At 44.5% G+C, this 23,271-nt stretch overlaps 1 protein-coding gene across 7 annotated transcripts in view; it reads left to right on the forward strand.

Annotated features, from left to right (window-relative positions):
* zc3h11a (zinc finger CCCH-type containing 11A) overlaps positions 1 to 23,271 on the forward strand; it is a 100,377-nt gene that overhangs the window by 62,662 nt on the left and 14,444 nt on the right. For 5 of the 7 annotated variants that reach the window (XM_060910875.1, XM_060910874.1, XM_060910880.1 and 2 more), the window contains 2 exons: positions 1,027 to 1,107; positions 1,200 to 1,319. The exons of the other annotated variants lie outside the window; for them this stretch is intronic. In XM_060910875.1, coding sequence (XP_060766858.1) covers positions 1,027 to 1,107; positions 1,200 to 1,319 — 201 coding nt within the window. The remainder of the gene's footprint in view (positions 1 to 1,026; positions 1,108 to 1,199; positions 1,320 to 23,271) is intronic. 7 annotated transcript variants of the gene reach the window in all.

Here is a 23,271-nt window from a genome sequence, read left to right on the forward strand (position 1 = left end):
GAAACTAATCTCGTTGTGAGCAAGTTGTTTTTTGTTTGTTTTTTTTATGAAAATTTTTTTTTGACAACACAACTACACATGTAACATGTGGCCTGAACCAGAAGCAAAGTCTCCAAAAAGTTGTGAAAAGCAGAGTTGATGCAACTCAGTGGTAAACATGCCCTGATCTCAACAACTACTCTTTTTTTGGGGGGGGAGATGTTGCTGGCATCTAATTCAAAATGAGCATGTTTTTTTCCAAAAAAAATCTGTTTCAGCCTTTGATACGGTACCAGTCAAAAGCTTGGACACCTACTCATTAATAGTTGTTTCTTTTTTCTGTATTTTGACTATTTTCTACACTGTAGAGCAAAACTGAGGACATCAAAACTATGAAATAATATCTGGAACATGTATGTAATTTTGTGATAAATATTAAATAATTTCAAATGTTAGATTCTTCAAAGTCACCATTTATCTTGATTGCTTTGCATACGACTGACATTCTTAAAAAGCTTTGTGAGGTAGTCACCTGGAATGCTTTTCAGTTAACAGTTGTGCCTTGTCAAAAGTTAGTGCAATTTCCTGCCGCCTTGAGACCATTAGAAACAGTAAATAATGAAAAATAGAAATGTAGTAAATTTGACAAGTAGCAATCCATATGTTGAACCATTCAACGAAGTAATGAAAAACAAAAGTCCATCATTACTTTCAGATATGAAATGGCTTTTAATGAATAAAAAGAAAAAAAAATTAATTAGGTGGGGCCAAATTTTTGACTGGTACTTTGTCTTTGTATGAAATATAGGGTTTCCAAGATTTGCTCATCTTTCTTATTTACATTTTACACAGTGTCCCAAGTGGGTGTTTGTTTGTTTTTGGGAGTAGGGGTTGTAATTACATTTTAATATTGTTTTATGCTATTCTGAAATTGATCTTGAAATTGACTTGAAAATTAATTTTATAGAAATTTGGTTTGCTTCCTCACACTGTCCCTTTAAATTGTATGGAAAATGAAATTGTATTAAAATGTATGATTTTGTACAGATGAGTCGCTGAACTTTGGTGTCAAAACACTGGAGGAGATCAGGTTGGGGAAAGCGCTGAAGGCTAGTCTAAACAAATTAGGTAAAATTTTAAAATTTGTATTAGAGGTATTTCTGGTTCACATATCACAGTAGTGCTCATACACTGTGGCTTTTTGTGCATTTCATCTGAAGGTCATCCCTTTTTGCAAGGCCCTGATGGTCTCACCGCAGCAAAACAGTGTAGCAGCAGAACTGGCACAGAAGAAGAAACTATTCAGTCGGTCACATTGGCAGCAGTCATCACTACCAGTGGTATGCCATGGGGCAGTAGTTATCCCCTGAACTTTCCCACATGTTGTAGTGTTAAAATCACTTTCCAAATTTACTTAATTATAAATTTTACTATTAGTGTTCCATGATGTCTTAATATTTGAATGTTTTTTAGTTGTGATGCAAAGGGACTTTATACAGCAAACAAATATATGCTTTTCTGTTTTAAGTATTTGTCTCTGTAGCGTTCCCTATGTGTGGGTGGAGCACAGAGGACGGCAGGCCAGAATAAAGTTCAATCACTTTGTTTTATTATTGCTCTTTTCAGACGCAAAACACCACTCTCAGCCATGCACACAGACACACACACGACGTCTGGCTGGGGAGAGACCTTCCGCTCTTGCTCTCCCTCCTCATATAGGGCGCAGTCACTGGGAAGACACACAAACAGGTTAATTGCTCTCAGGTGAAGTGGTTCTGCCACTTACCTTCCCTGACTCCGCCCTCCTGTCACAGACCGGCGCTTGACCACGCCCCCGCTGCCACATACCCCCACCGCCCGACTCAGGCCGGGCACCTGTCCGGCCTGCAGCCGACTCCCCCCCCCCCCCCCCCCCCCCCCCCCTTTGACGGGAGAGGAAGTCCGCCACGACCATCTGCGCCTCCGGCCTGTGGACCACCTTGAAGTTGAAGGGTTGGAGTGCCAGATACCAACGGGTGATCCGCGCATTGGCATCCTTCATGCGGTGGAGCCACTGGAGGGGCGCGTGGTCCGAACAGAGGGTGAAAGGGCGCCCCAGCAGGTAGTAACGGAGGGTGAGGACTGCCCACTTGATCGCCAGGCACTCCTTCTCAATCGTGCTGTAGCGCCCCTCACGCACTGACAGCTTCCGACTGATGTAAAGGACCGGGCGGTCCTCCCCCCTCCACCTGCTGGGACAAAACGGCCCCCAGCCCTCTGTCCGACGCATCCGTCTGTAACATAAAAGGGAGAGAGAAGTCAGGAGAGTGTAAAAGTGGCCCCCCACACAGTGCAGCCTTTACCTCAGAGAAAGCCCGCTGACACTGCTCCGTCCACTGGACCGGATCTGGCGCCCCCTTTTTAGTGAGGTCAGTCAGCAGGCTGGTGACGTCCGAATAATTAGGTATAAACCTACGATAGTAGCCAGCCAGCCCCAGGAACTGTCTCACCCCCTTTTTGGTGTTGGGCCTCGGGCAGGCCGCAATCGCTGCGGTCTTATTAATTTGGGGACGCACCTGCCCGTTGCCCAAGTGGAAGCCCAGATACCGTACTTCCACCCGCCCAATCGCACACTTCTTCGGGTTGGCAGTGAGTCCCACCCGCCTCAGCGACCTAAGGACGGCCCTCGGGTGTTGCAGGTGCCGCTGCCAGTCATTACTATAAATGATAATATCGTCCAAATACGCGGCTGCATAGGTGGCGTGGGGCCGGAGGACCCTGTCCATCAGCCGCTGAAACGTAGCGGGCGCCCCAAACAGCCCAAACGGAAGTGTGACGAACTGGTGTAAGCCGAACGGTGTGGAAAAGGCCGTTTTTTCCCGGGATAATGGAGTCAAGGGGATCTGCCAATATCCCTTCTTTAAATCCAGTGTCGAGTAAAAGCGAGCCGTGCCTAGTCGATCGAGCAACTCATCAATACGAGGCATCGGGTATGCGTCGAATTTAGACACCGCGTTGACTTTTCTATAGTCCACACAGAACCGGACCGAGCCGTCGGCCTTGGGAACCAAGACCACCGGGCTGCTCCAGTCACTGTGGGACTCCTCGACGATGCCCATTTCGAGCATGGCCTGAAGTTCTTCCCGAACCACCTTTTTTTTGTGTTCGGGTAGCCTGTAAGGGCGGCTACACACTACCACCCCTGGGGGCGTCTCTATGTGGTGTTCTATGAGGTTAGTGCGACCGGGCAGGGGCGAGAACACATCCAAAAACTCGGCCTACAACTGGGCGACCTCCATGAGTTGGGTCGGGGAGAGGTGGTCTCCACAGGGGACCGGAGAGGTACGTGATGCCAATGTCCCTTTTAGAACCTCCGGCCCCAGCTCCGCCTTCTCCGGAACTACCAACACCAATGCCACGGGGACCTCCTCGTTCCAGAGTTTCAGCAGATTGAGGTGGTAGATCTGTAGCGCCCCACCCCTGTCTGTTCGCCTCACCTCATAGTCGACGTCCCCGACTCGCCGTGTGACCGCAAAGGGCCCTTGCCACTTGGCGATCAATTTGGAGCTCGACGTGGGCAACAGTACGAGTACTTTATCTCCCGGTGTGAACTCTCTAAGGCGCGTACCCTTGTTGTACAGGCGGGCTTGCCGTTCCTGGGCCTGCCGCAAATTCTCCTGAGTTAGGTGGGTGAGCGTGTGGAGTTTTGCGCGCAGGTCCATAACGTGCTGAATTTCGTTCTTACTTTGTGAGGGTCCCTCCTCCCAATTTTCCCGCAGCACGTCCAGGATGCCGCGCGGCTTACGCCCATATAATAATTCGAACGGGGAGAACCCCGTGGAGGCTTGGGGGACCTCTCGCACTGAGAACAGCAAGGGTTCGAGCCACTTATCCTAGTTACGTGCGTCCTCACTTACGAATTTCTTAATAATATTTTTGAGGGTGCGGTTGAACTGTTCCACTAAACCGTCCGTTTGTGGGTGATATACGCTGGTGCGGATCGGCTTAATCCCCAGTAACCCATACAGTTCGCGCAGTGTTTGTGACATAAACGTAGTGCCTTGGTCAGTCAGAATCTCTTTCGGGATTCCAACTCGGGAGATGACGCGGAAGAGTGCCTCTGCAATACTGCGTGCTGAGATATTGCGCAGAGGCACTGCTTCCAGGTATCGCGTTGCATAGTCCACCAGAACTAATATAAAGCGGTACCCTCGTGCTGACCGATCTAATGGCCCGACGAGATCCATCCCAATTCTCTCAAATGGGGTCTCGATTAACGGTAGAGGGTGCAAAGGCGCTTTTGGAATGGCCGCTGGATTTACTAACTGGCATTCGCGGCATGCCGTACACCACCTACGGACATCACCGCGAATCCCCGGCCAATAGAATCGGGCCATTATTCGGGCTAGTGTCTTATCCTGCCCGAGGTGTCCAGCCATGAGATTAAAGTGAGCCGCCTGGAATATCAATTCCCGGCGGCTCTTTGGAATCAAAAGCTGCGTGACTCGCTCTTTAGTTTGAGTGTTCTGCGTCACTCGGTATAATCTATCCTTCATAATCGCGAAGTAGGGGAAGGATGGGGTGGCGTTCGGCGGGAGCGTTTGACCATCGATTACTCTCACTTGGTCAAACGCATGCCGCAGAGTCTCGTCTCACGACTGCTCTAATGGGAAATCCGCGAGGGATTCCCCAAGAGAGAGAGGAGGAGCCGGCGGTTCCTCACTCTGATGCGGAGATGACGTAGATGGCTCTGTGACAGCTGCTCCCGCCAAAGCGACACCGGGACCTCCCCCTGTCAACTGGCAGGACCCACTCTCTACTAGGCGCGTCATTAAACCCCGAAATCCTGGCCAATCAGTCCCCAAAATTAAAGAGTAGGTAAGGCGAGGATTAACCGCCGCCTTTACTATAAATTTTTCCCCTCTGAAAATAATGTGGACCGACACCAAAGGGTAGCGGTGAACATCCCCGTGCGCACACAACACCTTCACCCCTTGTGCTCCCCCAATGCCTCGTTTTGAACCAGGCTTTGGCGAATTGAGGTCTGATTACAACCAGAATCCACCAACGCCTGATATGTAGCCCCTTGGATACTCACCGGTATGCGATACGCTCCGGCCCGATCGAGTGCGGCCTCTGGCGCGTCGGGGATCCGAACCACCGCGCCCACTTCCATAGCTGTGCACTGCTGTTGAAGGTGGCCCGGTTCCCCACAGCGCCAGCAAACCGGCCCGGGCTTTCCCTCTGCACCGGTGACCTGGGGCTCACTCACCTGAGGTGGGGGAGAGACAGACACAGAAGGGAGAAACGGGAGGGCACTGCGGGTGCGGCGGGCCGGCTGAAGTGGCGCCGGCCCCCGCCTCTGCGGTGGGGGAATGGGGCGAGGACGGGACACAGGAGGAGGGGGAGAGAGAGAGAAGAGATGATGTCATCTGCTGTCCTGCCGCCGGGACAGCCGCCAGATGATCCTCCACCAGCTCGACTGCCTGATCCAGCAACGCCGGGCGGTGGCACTGGATCCACTCCGCGGTTCCTGCTGGTAGGCGGGCGATGAACTGTTCCAGTACCACCTGGTCGACGATTCCCTCGGCGCCGCGATCTTCGGCCCTCAGCCACCGCCAGCAGGCGTCCCGGAGCTGCTGGCCGAACGCGAACGGCCGGCCGACTTCCTCCAATTGCAGCGCGCGGAAGCGCTGGCGCTGTTGTTCCGGAGTGCGCCCCATGCGCTGGAGGACGGCCCGGCGGAGGTCCGCGTACGCCAGCCGGCGGTCGGCGGGGAGCTGTAGCGCAGCCAGCTGTGCCTCTCCCGTGAGCAGGGGGAGGAGGCGCGCCGCGCGCTGCTCCATCGGCCACCCCGAGGCTTCGGCGACCTGTTCAAACAACGTGAGGAACGCCTCGGGGTCATCCTGCGGGCCCATCTTGGTGACAGTGAGGGGAGACGGGCCCGCGGCCGGAGCGTTGGTGGGCCCCGCCGACGCGAGGAGATGCCGGAACGCCTTGCGATCTTCCTGCTGGGCCAGCACCAGGGCTTCGAAGCGCCGCTCTTGTTCCTTTCGGAGTGTGACGAGCGCCTGGTGCTGGCTTTGCTGAGCCGTGGCGAGGGTGTGGACCAGGTCGGCGAACGGGGAGGATTCCATGGGGCTGCTGGGTTGGTGCTCCACTGTTCCCGGGTTTCGGCACCACTGTAGCGTTCCCTATGTGTGGGTGGAGCACGGAGGACGGCAGGCCAGAATAAAGTTCAATCACTTTGTTTTATTATTGCTCTTTTCAGACGCAAAACACCACACTCTCAGCCATGCACACAGACACACACACACAAGACGTCTGGCTGGGGAGAGACCTTCCGCTCTTGCTCTCCCTCCTCATATAGGGCACAGTCACTGGGAAGACACACAAACGGGTTAATTGCTCTCAGGTGAAGTGGTTCTGCCACTTACCTTCCCTGACTCCGCCCTCCTGTCACAGACCGGCGCTTGACCATGCCCCCGCTGCCACAGTCTCCCTCAGTTGATACTTGAGTAGAACCACTATTAGTTGCAGTCACAGCTGCAGTTCTTCTGAGATGTCGAGCAGGTTTACACATTTGGAGCCTGATATTTTGGCCCTTTCCTCTTGGCAAAATTGTTCAAGCTCTGTTAGATTGGATGGAGAATGCCGGTGAACAGGAACTTCATCTCTTGCCGTAAATTCTCAATCAGATTGACGTCTAACACAAGTTCTTGGTTTTAGACGACTCCAGCATAGCTTTGGCAGAATGCTTAGGGTTATTATCCTTTTGGACGGTGAACCTGCTCTCCAGTCTTTCACAGACTGGAATAGGTTTTCCTTTAGGATAACCCTGGATTTGGCTCTTTCTGTCTTGTCCTGAAACCTGACCAGTCCCTGCTGATGAAATCATGCATCATGATTTTACCATTGCGTGTTTTATTGCGTAGATGGTGTTTTTCAGGAGATGAGCAGTGTTCCCTCTAAACTAACTGTTCCCTCAAACCATGTGCAGTCACTTCTAATGATACTGTTCCAGAGACAACAAATAAAGACACCAATGTGTATAAAATTTAGTCTGTTGGTGCAATCTTCACAGCTCCTATTTTTGTTCAGAAGGGTCTGGCCAATAGGTCTTTCTTAGCAAGAAAATAAATAGGTGCTTTCAGACCAGAGGAACTATATTTAGTTCTTAGAACTGTTGGAGGAAGTTCCTCATTTTGTGTATGCCCACACTGCAGGAACTGAGAATGATCATAGTTCTTGGAACATGCTTTTGATGGAATTTTTTATTTTTTTTTGCTCCCACTTCATGGCAGGTACTTTCCCAGCACAAGAGAAACCATGAGTAAGTGTGCGGTGATTAGTCTAACACAAGCCAATGCAGCACCAGCAATCTACATTTTTAAAAATCCATATAAAACGTTAGTCGTGTAAACGGCTCTTAATGTTAGCGTTAAACTGGGGGGAGCAAAGAAAATTGGCAGATAGACCAACAGCAAAGTCCAGGCTTTACTGAGCATATATGCATAAATACAGAAGCGATAAATTTTTTATTTTTATTTTTTTGAAACCTTGAAGGAAAATAATCTTCCCTAGCATTTCCTGTTAACGTCATGCGAGCAAGCCAGCTTATGTCACTTCAGTGTTCCAACTGGCATTATGGCATTTTTTCCAACAGGGAAAAAAGCCCTTGAACGTCTGAAGGTGTCGGGGGACCTCCCCAGTGGGTAGTTCCCTGGTTGGGTGTCTGAAAGCGCCTATTGAGGAAACATTGTCAACAGGTTTCCTGCGGGTCCAGGGAATAATTTGTTTGGTAACTCATCTCAATTTGCTAACCAAATTCCCCCAACTGTGATGCAAAACAAACAATGCGTAGCACAAAACTGCGATGCAAATTTCTGGCGCCTTTGTCCCTCGTAAACTGCAATTTGGACAAGATATCCTATTGGCTGATTGCTCTGTCTTGCTAAGTAGACCAATCAGTTTTCTGTGTGGGCAGGCTTTACGGCTTCTCTCCTGGACCGAGAGAGAGAGCAAGAGCATCCTGTTTGGTCTGTCTAAGTAGACCAATCAGTGTTGTGTGTGGGCGGGCTTTATATTTTTTTCTCCCGGACAGAGGCTTCATCAGTTCAGTGTATCCAGGAGTGTCATGGTAGAGGAATAATAATGATGGAATATATTTATTTAGGATAGCCCAATTATGTGCGCAGTAATATTTTTTTCGGGGGGGGGGGGGAAGAAGCGCCCCCCCCCCCAAAAAAAAACTCCACCTCAGGCTACACAAGTGTGTGTCCCCTTGCCTAATGGGGTAAAATAATGACATTGCACGCTGTACTGTTTGTAACAGTGACTTAAGCATTGTCCATGGTGGGGTAAAAGACATGTTGAGGTGATTTTAAGTGTCATTTGTTCATGTGCATATTATTTACACTCGCAGGCTCGCTGTGAAGGCTACATGATAATGACAAACTCCTTGAAGACTTGCTTAAAGTAGAATAGAATATACTTTATTATTGTCCCCATGGGGAAATTTGTCTTGTGCAAAGTGCTACACAGTTGCAAGTAAATATTTAAACAGCAAGGAAAACACATTTAGACAAGCATGGACATTTCGACAACAAAATATGGACAGCTACACTAACTCAAAATAATCAACAATACAAGAGGTAGAGTGTACAGTATCAGGTGTTAATTGTAAAGTGCAACATGTTTAAAGTGCTAATGTGTTGTGGAATGGATGCTGTAGCTGGAGTTCAACAGTTTGATTGATGCTGGAACAAAGGACAGTTTGTCTGTTAGTTCTACACTGGGACACCCTCAGTCTCCTTCCTGATGGCAGAAATTCATATTCAGTAAACAGTGGGTGTCCATGGTCGCTGGATATGATTTTTGCTGCCCTTATCACTGCCTTTTCATATATGGTCTGTATGGATTCATAATCTTTCAAGCCAATTATTTTCATAGCTGTTTTATGAATATGGGCAAGCTTGTTCCTAAGTTGGACAGTTAAGTTACCAAACCAGGCCATTATCCCATACCACATCACACTTTCCAGCGTGGCTTGGTAGAAAACAAGCAGTATGTTAGTGCCCACCCCATACAGTCTCAGTCTTCTTATGAAGTACAGTCTCTGCTGCAGTCGTGAACACAAAGTCAATATGGGGTTTCCAACACAGAGCACAGTCCATCTGAATCCCGAGGTATTTGTAGGATGACACTTGTTGAATTGCAATGTCTTTGATGGCAACAGGCTCATGGTCAGAAACATTCTTTGGGTCAAAGACCATTTCTTGTGTCTTTTGGACATTTAACAGGAGACAGTTGTTATCACACCACTTAATGAAGGAGTATTTTACTGTAATATTATGAAAGGTCCATGTCTTTTTGTAGAAGGCTCAGAATGGCGGTATCATCTGCATATTTCACAATGTACTGTAGTTATTTGAATGTATGCTTCTACAATCACTAGTATACAAGGCCAAGAGCACCAGAGATGACACACTGCCTTGTGGAACTCCAGTGTTTTTGTAACCTACCTGTGACAGAAACCCATTCACCTTAACACGTTGTGTTCTGTTATATACAGTTAGGTCCATATATATTTGGACACTGACACAAATTTTGGTTTTTTTACCTGTTTACTGAAATATATTCAAGTTATAATTATATAATGAACATGGACTCAACACATCTGGACCTTTTTAGCAATGACCTTTTGTGTCTTGCCCTCCTTGTGCAAGGTGTCAGTGGTCGTCTTTTGGACAACTGTCAAGTCAGCAGTCTTCCCCATGATTGTGTCACCTACAGAACTAGACTGAGAGACCATTTAAAGGCCTTTGCAGGTGTTTTGAGTTAATTAGCTGATTAGAGTGTGGCACCAGGTGTCTTCAATATTGAACCTTTTCACAATATTCTAATTTTCTGAGATACTGAATTTGGGGTTTTCATTAGTTGTCAGTTATAATCATCAAAATTAAAAGAACTAAACACTTGAAATACATCAGTCTGTGTGTAATGAATGAATATCATAGTGTAGGTGCAATTGGTGTTAAGTGATCAATCTAATTAAATCAGTCTCATTGATGATCTCATTAAATCAGTCTCATTGATAATCTCATTAAATCAGTCTCATTGATAATCTCATTAATACCATTAATTTTGGTGCTTAAGAATAAATTACCAAACAGCTAAATTATGGTATATTCCAAATTATTATGATCACTTACTGTATTACATAACTCATATGCACCTTGGAATTCTTTTGAGATTGGACTACTTCAAAAATATTAGGCACAACAAATAAACAGTTTCAATAATAATTGAATTTATTATAACAAAGATAAAAATGAATAATAGTAGTTGGAGTCATTATATACAAATATGATATGGTATGTCCATATACTTGATGAGCGTGTGTGTGCATGTGTGTGAGAGTGTAGGGGGAGGTGACCACGTGTTTCTAAGTAGAACAAAAGTTAGCTTTAGTTGCTAGCTAAGATGTTTGTGTGTGTGTCCACGTGGTGGAGGCCTAGCTTGGTTGCTAGCTAAGACAAAGGAATGTTATCTAAGTAGAACAAAGGATTAGCTCTGTTACTAACTAAGGTGTGTTTGTGGGTGTGAGGCCTTGTGACCACATGGTGTAGACCTTGTAGCCTAAACAAGATGTTAGCCTAGCTTGCTAACGAGACAAAAGAATTAGCTGTGTGTTGCTAGGTAAGCTAGCTTATAACACTACTAAATCCACTGAAATCTTGATGAGGTCAAAATGTGTGTAATAATGAAATTAAGGGTTAGAAAGGAATAGAGGAAAGCATGCAAAAGCCTATCTATTAAGCAATTGAGAGATCAAAACAAAATAGAACAATCAATTCAACACCGAGTGTTTGCAGTGTACACAATTAAACAATTCCTGAGTTTAATTCACACTCCTTATTAAAGCTAATTCCTAAGACTAGTTTTGCCCAATTGCCAGTCTCTTACTTCAGTATCTTGCTCCCAGTGCAAGATTACAGAGATGTTCCGAAACTTTTGGAGTTCACAGGAGCGCGCGAGTCGCTTCTGTAGAAAGCAGAGAATTCTTGGTCCGACGCTTCATAGTTCGTGGGAAGAAAGTCTCTGATCAAACAATGTGCACAGCCCTTTTTTAATTAGAAGGATCCGGTCGCTTCTAATTATAAATGAACTGTTTGGGGCGGCAGTTCGTAATGTTACCATAATAGACAAACAAAACTGGCTGTAGCTCAACCGAGAGAGAGAAAGCGCACGATTTAAGTAGTTCTACCGTGGCCAAGTGTAAACAAAAACCGTGTTGAATCGTTTTCTCGGGAGAAAGACATCTTTTCTTGGATGCTCTGGTGAGCGAGCCTCTTTATCTCTGCAGAACGCGCCAGTTGCGACGAGTTTCACAGCACCAAAGAGGAAGACGGAAGTGTTGCTCCGTTACTTATGCCTTCATGAAGGATGTGACGTAGGTGATCCCGCCCCGGCGTGACGTAGGCCATCGCGGAAGTGGGTCGATGGGATTTGTAGTTCATAGGCGGACTGTGGTTGTGTCACTTATAGGCTCATGGAGGAAGTGACGTAGGTGATCCCGCCCCAGCGTGACGTAGGTCAACGCGGAAGTTGGTTGGTGGGATCTGTAGTTTCTTAAAGGGACTGTGGCGTTGTACTTGCATTCCCCCATTTGGTCTCAGGGGTATGACGGAGTCGTAGCACTGAGAGCACAGTACCATACAGTCCACATGTCCATAGTCCTTGAGGTGGCTTTGCTCTGTACAGTCCATGGTGTCCTGTGAAAACTGTGTAAACTCATGAGTCCTAGTAAGACAGTTGGAGGCAGAGGCATTTTGGGCATATTATCACTCTCTATAGGCATTTGGGCATATAATCACTATCTAACTAGGTCAAAATCACATCTAAAAAAAAAAAATTAAACATTAAACATGAAACATGTTTAATTTCCTATGCGTAAGAAAAGAGAAGGAATGAAGGAAGAAAAGAAGTATTAGTGTTTGGGTTGGTAAACCTAATCTGGAAAGTTATTGGGTTGGTGAATGTGACTGGGAATGTCGGTGTACGCTTATGGGTGAGTGAGGCGTACAAGCTAGGTGGACAGGATGGGACTAACTATTGTCCCCCCCCCCCCTTTGGAGTGAGGACTGTTCAAAAGGCTAGATTTGATTGTTATGGACCCATCGATATGAGTGTTTGATTGGGCCTGGGTGTCCTAATGCAATACGTGATTGGGGACAGTTTCCCTATGATCGAAAGGTCCCGACCAATGTGGTAGGAACTTTTTTTTTTTTTTGAACTCCTACCGGCTTGGGAAAGTTAAAATGTAGGACTTTGTCGCCTATTTGATATTTGTGATGGGAGGCTTTTCGGTCCTTTTGTCCTTTTACGCTCGTTTCAATTTATTTGTTGAGGGGTCTGACCTCTTTTGTAACAGTTCTTTAATCTCAGCCAACTGGGCTTTCAAAGAGTCCAGCTCTGAGCGGAACTCACCAGGTTGGTCTGAGTCACTGTGTCGGTCACCTCTACCCCTACATTTAGAGCTACGGTCGGAGCACTCCTGCCATCTCTGGCCAGAGCGGGGATGACGGTCTTGTTGCCAACCGCCTTGTTCCCTGCGACCCTTTTCATGTGATGGGCGGTTGCCATAGTCACTGTGGACTTGCCTTCGGTCCCTCCTGGCCTTACCTTGCCGATTTTTCCGCTCACCCTGGTGATGGCTCGGCAAGGGGCGGTTCGGACCGGGATTTCTCCGGGGGGGGCCCCCTTTTGGAGCTTCGCCTCCTTCTAAGGCCAGTGAGGGCCGGTCTGCACCCTGGAGGCTAAGGACTCTGGGTTCATCATTGTTCCTGTCTGTGGGTTTGACAATGGTCTCCCAGGTCATTTGGGCTAGTTGCCTAATTTCCCTCATCGAGTAGAACCCTTGTCGACATGTCAGTGTGACTTGCGTCCGCACGCTTGGGTGGAGGTTATGTAAGAAGAGGGATTTGAAGCCTCTATCTTCTTCCAAGCCTGGTGCACTACTACCCTGGAAATAGGCAGTACGTAGCCGTCTACAATATTCACGAGGCGCCTCAGACCGTTTTTGTTTGATTTGTATAGCACACAATGTCGCAGAGGTTTCATCCGTGTACAGCGCATATTCTTCCCTCATGTAATTGCGAAGTCTCGAATAACTATCGCGAACGTTTGGGGGTAGCGTCTCTAAAAAGGCGCGAATGCTGCTACTGGAGGTCTTCCAGATCAGTTTAGGTTTCTCTCGCGTTGTGGCTTTCGGTAGGTCCATCAGGCAATGTTCACTTAAATAACTAATGGAAAATATTGAGCTTTTCCCCAGTATTCTAACTGTTTGAGATGCACTAGTATGTGTCTGGCAAAGGACAATGAATATTAATGAGGGGCACACAACATCCAAACCTTAACAAGAAATGTTTTTGGATATATATCTAATTTTTTCCTTTCATTTTGCCCTTTAATGGTGCAGCATCTAAACATGATCAATATTGGTAGTACAAGCCCTAATTATAACGCACACAAGTACAGCCACCTGTTTAACTACCCTAAGCTTAAAACTCCAAAAGCACATCAAATTTTATTGCACATGGGCAACCAATATGCTCAAAGGTGCCTAGGATGTGAGGTTAAGTTGTTGATAGCCAGCTACTAGAAGTTGCATCGCTGATGTTTGCATAGTTCTTAGCCTGGATTGAGTCAAATGAAAGTTATCTTTAAGTTAGTATGGGTAGTGGAGAAACTGGATGTCTGTATGAACCTTGAAAAAAGGACAATCTGCATCTGGTAAATTATTTCAGCAGTGAATCAGAAAATTAGATGAATTCCAGTGACAATCGGTGGTGCTTTGTATGCAGAAAGTCCGGAAAGCAGGTCAGACTCTATATTAAATGAAGCTTAACGAGATTTTTCTGTTTTTTGACTATTTTGTACATTGTAGAATAATATTGGAAGCATAAATGATGAAATAACATATGGAGCATGTATGGAAGTATGTAGTGTGTGTGGGTTTTTATTTATATACAGTGCCTTGAAAAAGTATTCATACCCCTTGAACTTTTTCACAGTTTTCCACCTTACAACCACGAACTTAAAAGTTTTTTTTTATTGAGATTTTATGTGATAGACCAACACAGAGTAGCACATAATTGTGAAGTGAAACGAAAATGATAAATGGTCTTCAAAATTTTAAACAAATAAAAATCTGAAAAATGTGATGTGCATTAGTATTCAGCCCCCCTGCGTCAATACTTTGTAGAGCCACCTTTTGCTGCAATTACAGCTGCAAGTCTTTTGTGGTATGTCTCTACCAGCTTTGCACGTCTAGACACTGAAATTTTTGCCCATTCTTCTTTGCAAAATAGCTCAAGCTCAGCCAGACTGGATGGAGAGCGTCTGCGAGCAGCAATTTTCAAGTCTTGCCACAGATGCTCAATGGGATTTAGGTCTGGACTTTGACTGGGCCATTCTAACACATGAATATTCTTTGATTTAACCATTCCATTGTAGCTCTGGCTGTATGTTTAGGGTCATTGTCTTGCTGGAAGGTGAATCTCCTTCCCAGTCTCAAGTCTTTTGCAGCCTCCAACAGGTTTTCTTCCAGAATTGCCCTGTATTTAGCTCCATCCATCTTCCCATCAACTCTGACCAGCTTCCCTGTCCCTGCTGAAGAATAGCATCCCCATAGCATGATGCTGCCACCACCATGTTTCACAGTGGGGATGGTGTGTGCAGGGTGATGAGCAGTGTTAGTTTTCCGCCACATATAGCGCTTTGCATTTAGGCCAAAAAGTTCAACTTTGGTCTCATCTGACCAAAGCACCTTCTTCCACATGTTTGCTGTGTCCCCTACATGGCTTCTGGCAAACTGCAAAAGGGACTTCTTATGTCTGTCTTTCAACAATGGCTTTCTTCTTGCCACTCTTCCAAAAAGGCCAGATTTGTGGAGTGTACGACTTATAGTTGTCCTGTGCACAGATTCTCCCACCTGAGCTGTGGATTTCTGAAGCTCCTCCAGAGTGATCATGGGCCTCTTGGCTGCTTCTCTGACCAGTGCTCTCCTTGCTCGCTTTGTCAGTTTAGGTGGACGGCCATGTCTTTGTAGGTTTGCAGTTGTGCCATACTTTTTCCATTTTTGAATGATGGATTGAACAGTGCTTCTTGAGATGTTCAGAGCTTGGGATTTTTTTATAACCTAACCCTGCTTTAAACTTCTCCAGAACTTTATCCCTGACCTGTCTGGTGAGTTCTTTGGTCTTCATGATGCTGTTTGTTCTTCAGTGTTCTCTAACAAACCACTGAGGCTTTCACAGAACAAGTGTATTTATGCTAAGAGTAAATTACACACAGTAGGACTCTGTTAACTAATTAGATGACTTCTGAAGGCAATTGATTGCACTTGATTGTATTTAAAGGTATCAGAGTACAGGGGGCTGAATACTAATGCACACCATATTTTTCAGATTTTTATTTGTTTCAAATTTTGAAGACCATTTATCATTTTCGTTTCACTTCACAATTATGTGCTACTGTGTTGGTCTATCACATAAAATCTCAATAAAAACTTTTAAGTTCGTGGTTGTAAGGTGGAAAAACGTGAAAAAGTTCAAGGGGTATGAATACTTTTTTCAAGGCACTGTGTGTGTGTGTGTATAGCGATAAATGCCAAATTTAAAAAAAAATGAGTTTGTTGCGCTATTCTGCTGTGTACTGAGCCTATTCACTGCTCCATTAATGTTCCATGCCAAATCGCTATATTTCCTTGTTTATATGTGCTGCAAATTGTAGTTTCTCTCCAAAACGCGATAGGCGCTACACCTGTTTTTTGGCTGAGTGCGACATTTCCTCGAGACCAATCAGAGTTCGGTCAGCGTTCTACACTCTCCCACATGGCGGCGCCCTGAAGCGAGGAGTTTTGTTTGCTTGTGTAGCTTCTTGAGCACAAATAACTTTTGCAAATGGTGGTTGTGATGGTTCTAAAGAACCTGAGACCTACACCAGGTGGTAGAAGACATCGTTTAAACCAAGATAACCATGAACGAGAGCAAACTAAGAAAATTCGCTATTCTGGTGGCAGGCTGATTATTATTTAATTAGTGGTTTTGTCATGCTGTTTAAGGTGGCACTTTGAATGGGTTGAATTTAAAAAATTGAACTAACTGGCCATTTGTTATTTAGTTAGTTGTTTTCTGTGGTGGATGATCTTAAAACGTAAGATTAAACATAAATGAATGAATATTATTTCAGTGTTTATAATTTATTTGATTTTATTATAAATTGTTTGATAAGTTCCTGATATTATATCTCTCCAGCATGTTCTCTTGTTTTAAAAAACAAAGACAGGAAAAATGAATGGATTTATAGCATTTTGAAAAATATATATAATAAACTTTGGATTTATAATCAATAACATTGTTGAGAATGTTCAGACTGAACCAACTATCTATTATAACAGGATAAATTAAATATTTGCAAAATTTATGGGTCTGGGTAAATGTCATTTTTCTGAAAACAATCAAAATGGATTTATAGCATTTTGGAAAAGAGCTCTCTCTCATATATACTAGTGCATCTCAAAAAATTAGAATATTGTGAAAAAGTTCAATATTTTCCATCAGTTATTTAAGAAAGTGAAAATGTTATATATTATAGACTCATTACACATAAACTAAAATGTTTCAAGCATTTTTCTATTTTAATCAGTATGGCATACAGTACAAAAACAAAAAAACCCATCTCAAAATATTAGAATATTTAATTTCGAGTTTGAGTAAAACAGTATGAACACAGTGTATCTCTCGGTCTAGTTCAGTACACACAACCACAATCATGGGGAAGACTGCTGACTTGACTGTTGTCCAGAAGATGATCACTGATGCCCTCCACAAGGAGGGTAAGCCACAAAAGATCATTGTTGAAAAGGGTGGCTGGAAAAGGTGCACAAGCAACAGGGATGGCTGCAGTCTTGAGAGGATTGTCAAGAAAAGTCGATTCAAGAACTTGGGAGAGCTTCACAAGGAGTGGACTGAGGCTGGTGTCAGTGTATCAAGACCCATCACGAACAGACATCTTCAAGAAAGGGGATACAACTTTCGCATTCTTAATATCAAGCTACTCTTGAGCCAGAGACAATGTCAGAAGTGTCTTATCTGGGCTAAGGAGAGAAAGAAATGGACTGTTGCTCAGTGGTCCGAAGTCCTCTTTTCAAATGAAAGTACATTTTGCATTTAATTTGGAAATCATGGTTCTAGAGTCTGGAGGAAGAGTGGAGAGGCACAGAATCCAAGGTGTTTGAAGCCCAATGTGAAGTTTCCACAGTCTGTGATGATTTGGGGTGCCATGTCATCTGCTGGTGTTGGTCCACTGTATTTTATCAAGTCCACAGTCAACACAGCCATCTACCAGGAGATTTTAGAGCACTTCATGCTTCCATCTGCTGACGAGCTTTTTGGAGATGCTGATTTCCTTTTCCAGCAGGACTTGGCACCTACCCACAGTGCCAAAACTACTACCAAATGGTTTGCTGACCATGATATTACTGTGTTTGATTGGCCAGCCAACTTGCCTGACCTGAACCCCATAGAGAATCTATGGGGTATTGTCAAGAGGAAGATGAGAAACACCCGATACAAAAATACAGATATGCTGAAGGCCCAAGTATTGAGTGTATAAATGAATATACTTTTCAGAAGTTGGACGTTTCTGTATTGTAAATCCTTTTTTTGATTGATCTTAGGGAATATTCTAATAATTTGAGATACTGGATTTCTGATTTTCATGAGCTATAAGCCATAATCATCAAAATTAAAACAAAGGCTTTAAATATTTCACTTTACATGTAATGAATATAGAATATATGAAAGTTTAGCTTTTTGAATTAAGTTATGAAAAAAAGGAACTTTTTCATGGTATTCTAATTTTTTGAGATGGGTGTGTGTGTGTGTGTGTGTGTGTGTATATAAAATGTGTGTTTTTCATATTTTAGGTTCTTCAAAGTAGCCACTCAGTACGTTTACATGCACGTCCAAATCGAGCTACTGTCGGTAATCGAGCAAAGGGTCCCAGCAGGGGTGCCAGAAAAATCCAATCCTACATGCACAAGTGAAATCGGGCTATTGTGCACCCGAGCCACACGTGGCGTTACACGCCCCATCGTGTTGGTACACTTCCGGTTGTCGTCATGAAGAGCTATAGTGTTGCCAGATACTCTGCTGACGTATTCCAGCCCAACACATGTTCAAATCCGCTAAAATGCACTTAAAACCCCCCAATCTGGCAACACTGGCAGTTCCGTGTTCAAGCTGTTAGGCTTGCTCTAACAGACTGTATGGCTACAAACTGTCCGGCGCAGACCACTGTTTTGTAAGACAACTTATTTTGCACAATAATATTTTTCTAAAGTCCATTTTTTGCTTACAAAAAAAAATTTTTTTTGCTTACAATTTAACTTATGTCTTAATAAACACAAAAAGTTCAATTGTTTTGTTTTTATTGACATTCTTCAGATGTTGGACATATATTTGTGTGTGTATATACACACACACACATACAATGACTTGTTTATGTACACAATTCACAGCTATGCAACAGATGTATTTGGCGATACAGTAAGTGAGCTAAATTTTAACAGTGCAAACAATGCCACAAAAAGAAAAGATTCATGCCGTTGTCATGATTCGTTGTCATGCCGACCGAGGCTGTTGTGTTTCCCTTGTGGTCTCGTCACTCGTCACTTCCGGAAGGGGCAGTGCTGAAGTAAGTAGCTCGAATACGTAGCTCAATAGGGTATACATGCACTAAGTAGCTCGGCAGAAATCGCATAATCTAGGTCGTGTAGCTCGATTCCGAGAAATCAAGTTCGGTTCAATTTCAGCCGAATTAAGGTGTATACATGGCATTTTGAACTTCGATTTCAGTCGAGCAACGGCAGAAATTCGATTCTCTCTATGTGCATGTAAACGCACTGACTGACTACCTTTACAGCTTTGCAGATTATTGGCATTGTCTTAACCATCTTCATGAGGTAGTTACTTGGAATGTTTTTAATTAATGTGTGCCTTTTCAAAAGTGGAATTTCTTGCCTCCTTAATGTGTGAGATCAAACAGTAAATATAAAGAGTAAATATTCTGATTTAACAACTGTAGTAATCTGTCATGAATCACTGAAGTAAAGAGACATGACTGACAGTCCATTACTTTAAGACATTACGTCTTTTAATTCATATAAATAAAGGAAAAAAAACTTTCAATTAGGTGTGTTCAAACTTTTGACTGGTACTATAGGTCAAAAAGGATTTGCAAATCATTGCATTCTGTTTTTATTTGGTTTACACAATGCTCCAGCGTTTTTTGGAATCAGAGTTGTATTTGTTGGTCTTGTTTCCAAAACAGATGCCTAGATTAGTGCCTTGCTTGACTCATTTAATTCCTATTAAACCAAAGGTTTCAGTCATGTGACTGGAGCAGAGAGCTGGATGGCAGGGGAAAAAAAAAAACTTTTCAACATGGTGGTCAACACTGGCCAATCCATAGAACTGCACCAAAGACCTATTAATTTTCCTTCTGTTCCAAACAACAAATATTTAGATCACCTATCAACAGAAGAAAAACAAAGATATGAGAACAAACTAAGTTTTTGGCACTTGCAATCCCTATGCAGCACTGGCCGCAGCATTTCAGTTGCTAAAAACAGTAAAGGGTTTGTTTACGTTGAACATGTACTAACAAGTTCGAATTAAAATTAGTAACGTTTGTGATACTCCTGAAGTCTGTTAAAACCTTCTCTCCCTTCCAACAATATGCTGTTAAATCTTGAGCCTGAAAATGTACCTTAACCCCTTAAAGGAGATAGGCAGAACCTTTATTTTTAAATACAATTGAGTGGATAGTCTCTCCATCCTTGACTCTTGTATGCTGCATAAATGGGAATAAAAAATATATATATATATATTTGAGAGCTAAAATCGACCGCCAAGTTGCCATTTGAGCTGCCCCGCTGAGCCAGCCAGCCCTGGGTGGGTGATGTCACAGCGGGAACCAGTGCTATAGATCAAAGCCAGACTCGGCAGGCGAGAATGGTTGCAATGGCCTCTTTGTTCGGATTTATTGGAGATTCTTCGGATTCCTCAGATACTAATACATCTGACTGTGATAGGCCTGAAATTGGAGTGTGTGCACATGCTACTGCTATACACGTATCGGTTCGAACCATCGGAAAGTGAATCCGATAGTAACATGTCAGCCACAGAGGCCCCCACCTTTATAAAATAAAGCCGGAGAACAAAGCCATCTCGAGGATTGGATGGAATTGAACTGACAGTCTCATGTGACTCTCATTAAAACAGGATAGGCATTATAACTTATGCAGCATACATGTACATGCATGTATTTTCACTGATAAAACGTACAAGGCTAATTAAATAATCAGATGAACTGACACAATCACATTCTGAAGCAATTGAAATAATCTTATACCGATAACTTACATGCACAATACAAGTTACATGTATTAATCTAAATGTAGGTAAACAACGAGTACTGTTTTATATGTAACTGAGAGTCGCATCTTACCCATCTGTGTTCTCGCTTCTTGAAGGCCGAGCTTGTGGCCAATGGTTTTGAAACAGTCTGACTTTCAGTTCTTCGTTCATTTGCTTCTTCCACATAAGGGTGAGATATTGCTGCTGAGGCAAGCATATCCAGTGGAGAGGACTCCAGGAGAACTGGTGCAACTGAACTTACTTTCAGGGGAGGAGAGAAACGGGGCGGTAGTTCTGGATGACAGAGGGGTTCAAGGTGTTTTTTTCCATGGGAGGATGTGTCAGGAGTGATGGTCTGGAGGAGAGATGAAGGTATAGGGTCAAGGGCACAGGTGGTCAGATGGTGAGGGAGCAGGAGCTGGGAGACATCAGAAGTGGAAAGGGGGGAAAAGCAGCAAGCGGGGGGGAGGCAGGTGTGGTGAAGTTGTGGATGGCTATGTTGATCTTAAAAAAGACTGTGAAGTCCTCTGTAGTGATGGAGGACTGAAGTGCAAGTGGTAGAGAGTTGAGAAGAGAAAACACAGTCGACGAGGGTTGGAGATGGAGGTGTGAATTTTGGTCTGATAAAACTTCATCTTGGTTGATTTGAGTGAGGCTGAGAACTCAGCAAAGAGGGACTAGTATCAGGAAAGGTCAGCAGGGTCCCTAGATTTTCTCCACTTCCTTTCTGCTGCACAGAGACGGATTCTGCAGGAGCGAGGCATTTCGGACATCCAGGGACTAGGAGGGGAAGATCTTGCTGACCTGGAGACGAGGAGATAATGTGTCCAGTGATGATGGGAGGATGCAGCAGATTCAGTGGACAAACTGGCAAAGGATTCAAGTGGGGGGGAGGGAGGCAGTGACAGGAGGGAGAGGGGGAGCAGAGGTTACAATGGACTGTTAACAGTGGGGGGGGATGATGGGTGGAGAGGGAGGGAGAATGAAATGAAGTGGTGGTCAGACAGATGGAGAGGGGTAACTGTGGGATATGAGGCAGAGCAGTTTCGGAGAAAGACCAGGTCAAGAAGGTTGCCAGGTTTATGGGGTGGAGAGTTCAGCAGGGAGAGATCAAAGGAGTGGAGTAGGGGAAGGAAGGCAGCAGAGTGGGAGGCTTCTAGGTGGAGGTTGAAGTCTCCCAGGAACACCAGTAGGGTGCCATCTTCTGTGAAAGAGCCGAGTAGGATGTCCAGTTCATCAAAGAAACATCCCACAAGGCCAGGAGGGCAATAAACAAGACAAAAAGGCTGACAGGACAAGAGATTGAAACAGAATAAAGTTCAAAGGAGGAGATGGAGAGGTGAGAACTTCCACCACTGAGAATTCAACAAATCGGTGCTACCACCATGACGACCAGATGGGCGAGGAGTGTGAAAGAAGGTGGTGGTGGAGAGGGCTGCAGGTTTTGTGGAGTTGTCAGGTGAAACCTAGGTCTGTCAATGCTAGGATGTGGAGGGTCAGAAGGGAGGCATGGGCAGAGATGAAGTCAGCCTTCTGCGTGGCAGACTGGCAGTTCCATAGTCCAGCAGTGATCCAGAAGGTGTCAGTGGAGGTAGCTGAAGGGTAGATGAGGTTGGAGAGGCAACATCCTCACAGGGCACCCTCACGACGGAAGTGCCTCTTGTGGTTGAAAGAACAAATAGGAATGGAGTCGAGACACATAAACAGGTTCTGGGAGATGTAAGAGAGGGGGAGAGATTTCGGGAGGGAGCGTTGTTTGAAACCATGCTAAAAGCCCAGCTAATTAGCAAATGAAAAAAAGCTGGTTGCTTGTGCAAATCGAAATTGATGCACAAATCCCATCTAGTAGCAAACCAGATGTAAACACAAGGTAAACAAGGAGTAGCACGCGCCTAACAAGCAGCAGATGAGCAGACTATTCGACAGGTACGAGCAGCAAAAAAAAACAGTATTTCAATCCCAAAAAAAACAATTGGAAAAACACAGAAAACTTGGTCTGCTCTAGAAGTTATTCAAAGCTACAGGAGCCAACAAAGAATGCACTTAATATCTTTAAAAAAAAAAAAGGGCCATTCTGTGGTAGAGAAGTTATTTAATTTGAGGGGATTCTCTAGCAAATAATGTGCATGAAATCGCTTGCTCGTGTCACACAGTCAAGCGAACAGAGGAAGTCCATGTGTGCATGCGCAGGTTTACCTTCTTTTGGGTTTTACAGCAGCTGGCATTCACAGTGTTGCATTACTGCCATCTACAGGTTTACCTTGACCATACACTGACAGTTATGTCATTCTGTTGCTAAACGAACAGCTGATCACACCGAGGTGCTTGCTGGCACTGATATTTATTAGTTTGGTCCTACGTTTCCTTTCCTTTGCAGCATTACGTCTTTTCTTCTTGTGTTCTGTTACTGTAGTCGGTCTTTCACGTTTCATTCGCTCACTCACATGCTCCATTTTTCTCTCCTGTTTCAAATTTGTATCACACAATGCCTTGCACAAATGGGGAAAGCCCACCATGTGATACATATAGTATCCTTGAATTCGGCCATTGTGAAGCAGGAAAAAATAGCGGCGAATTTAGGGCCATGTGGCCCTAAGTTCATTAATTGTTCTATTAAAAAAAAAACTAATAAAATTGGAAGTCTGTGATTGAGTTCAGTAGCTTTTGGTCCAATGAACAAAATAATTGGGTGTCAGAGAAAAAATTTTTTTTTTTTTGACCTAGACTTGAAAAATCTGAAAGGCAGTCTACCTTTAATTTATGTAGTAGCTGTTTAACATTTTCCAACACAGTGGACATACTATTACTAATTAGATACAAATAC

Source organism: Neoarius graeffei, chromosome 26, assembly GCF_027579695.1.
Source record: "Neoarius graeffei isolate fNeoGra1 chromosome 26, fNeoGra1.pri, whole genome shotgun sequence".
In the NCBI taxonomy this organism is placed as follows: domain Eukaryota; kingdom Metazoa; phylum Chordata; class Actinopteri; order Siluriformes; family Ariidae; genus Neoarius; species Neoarius graeffei.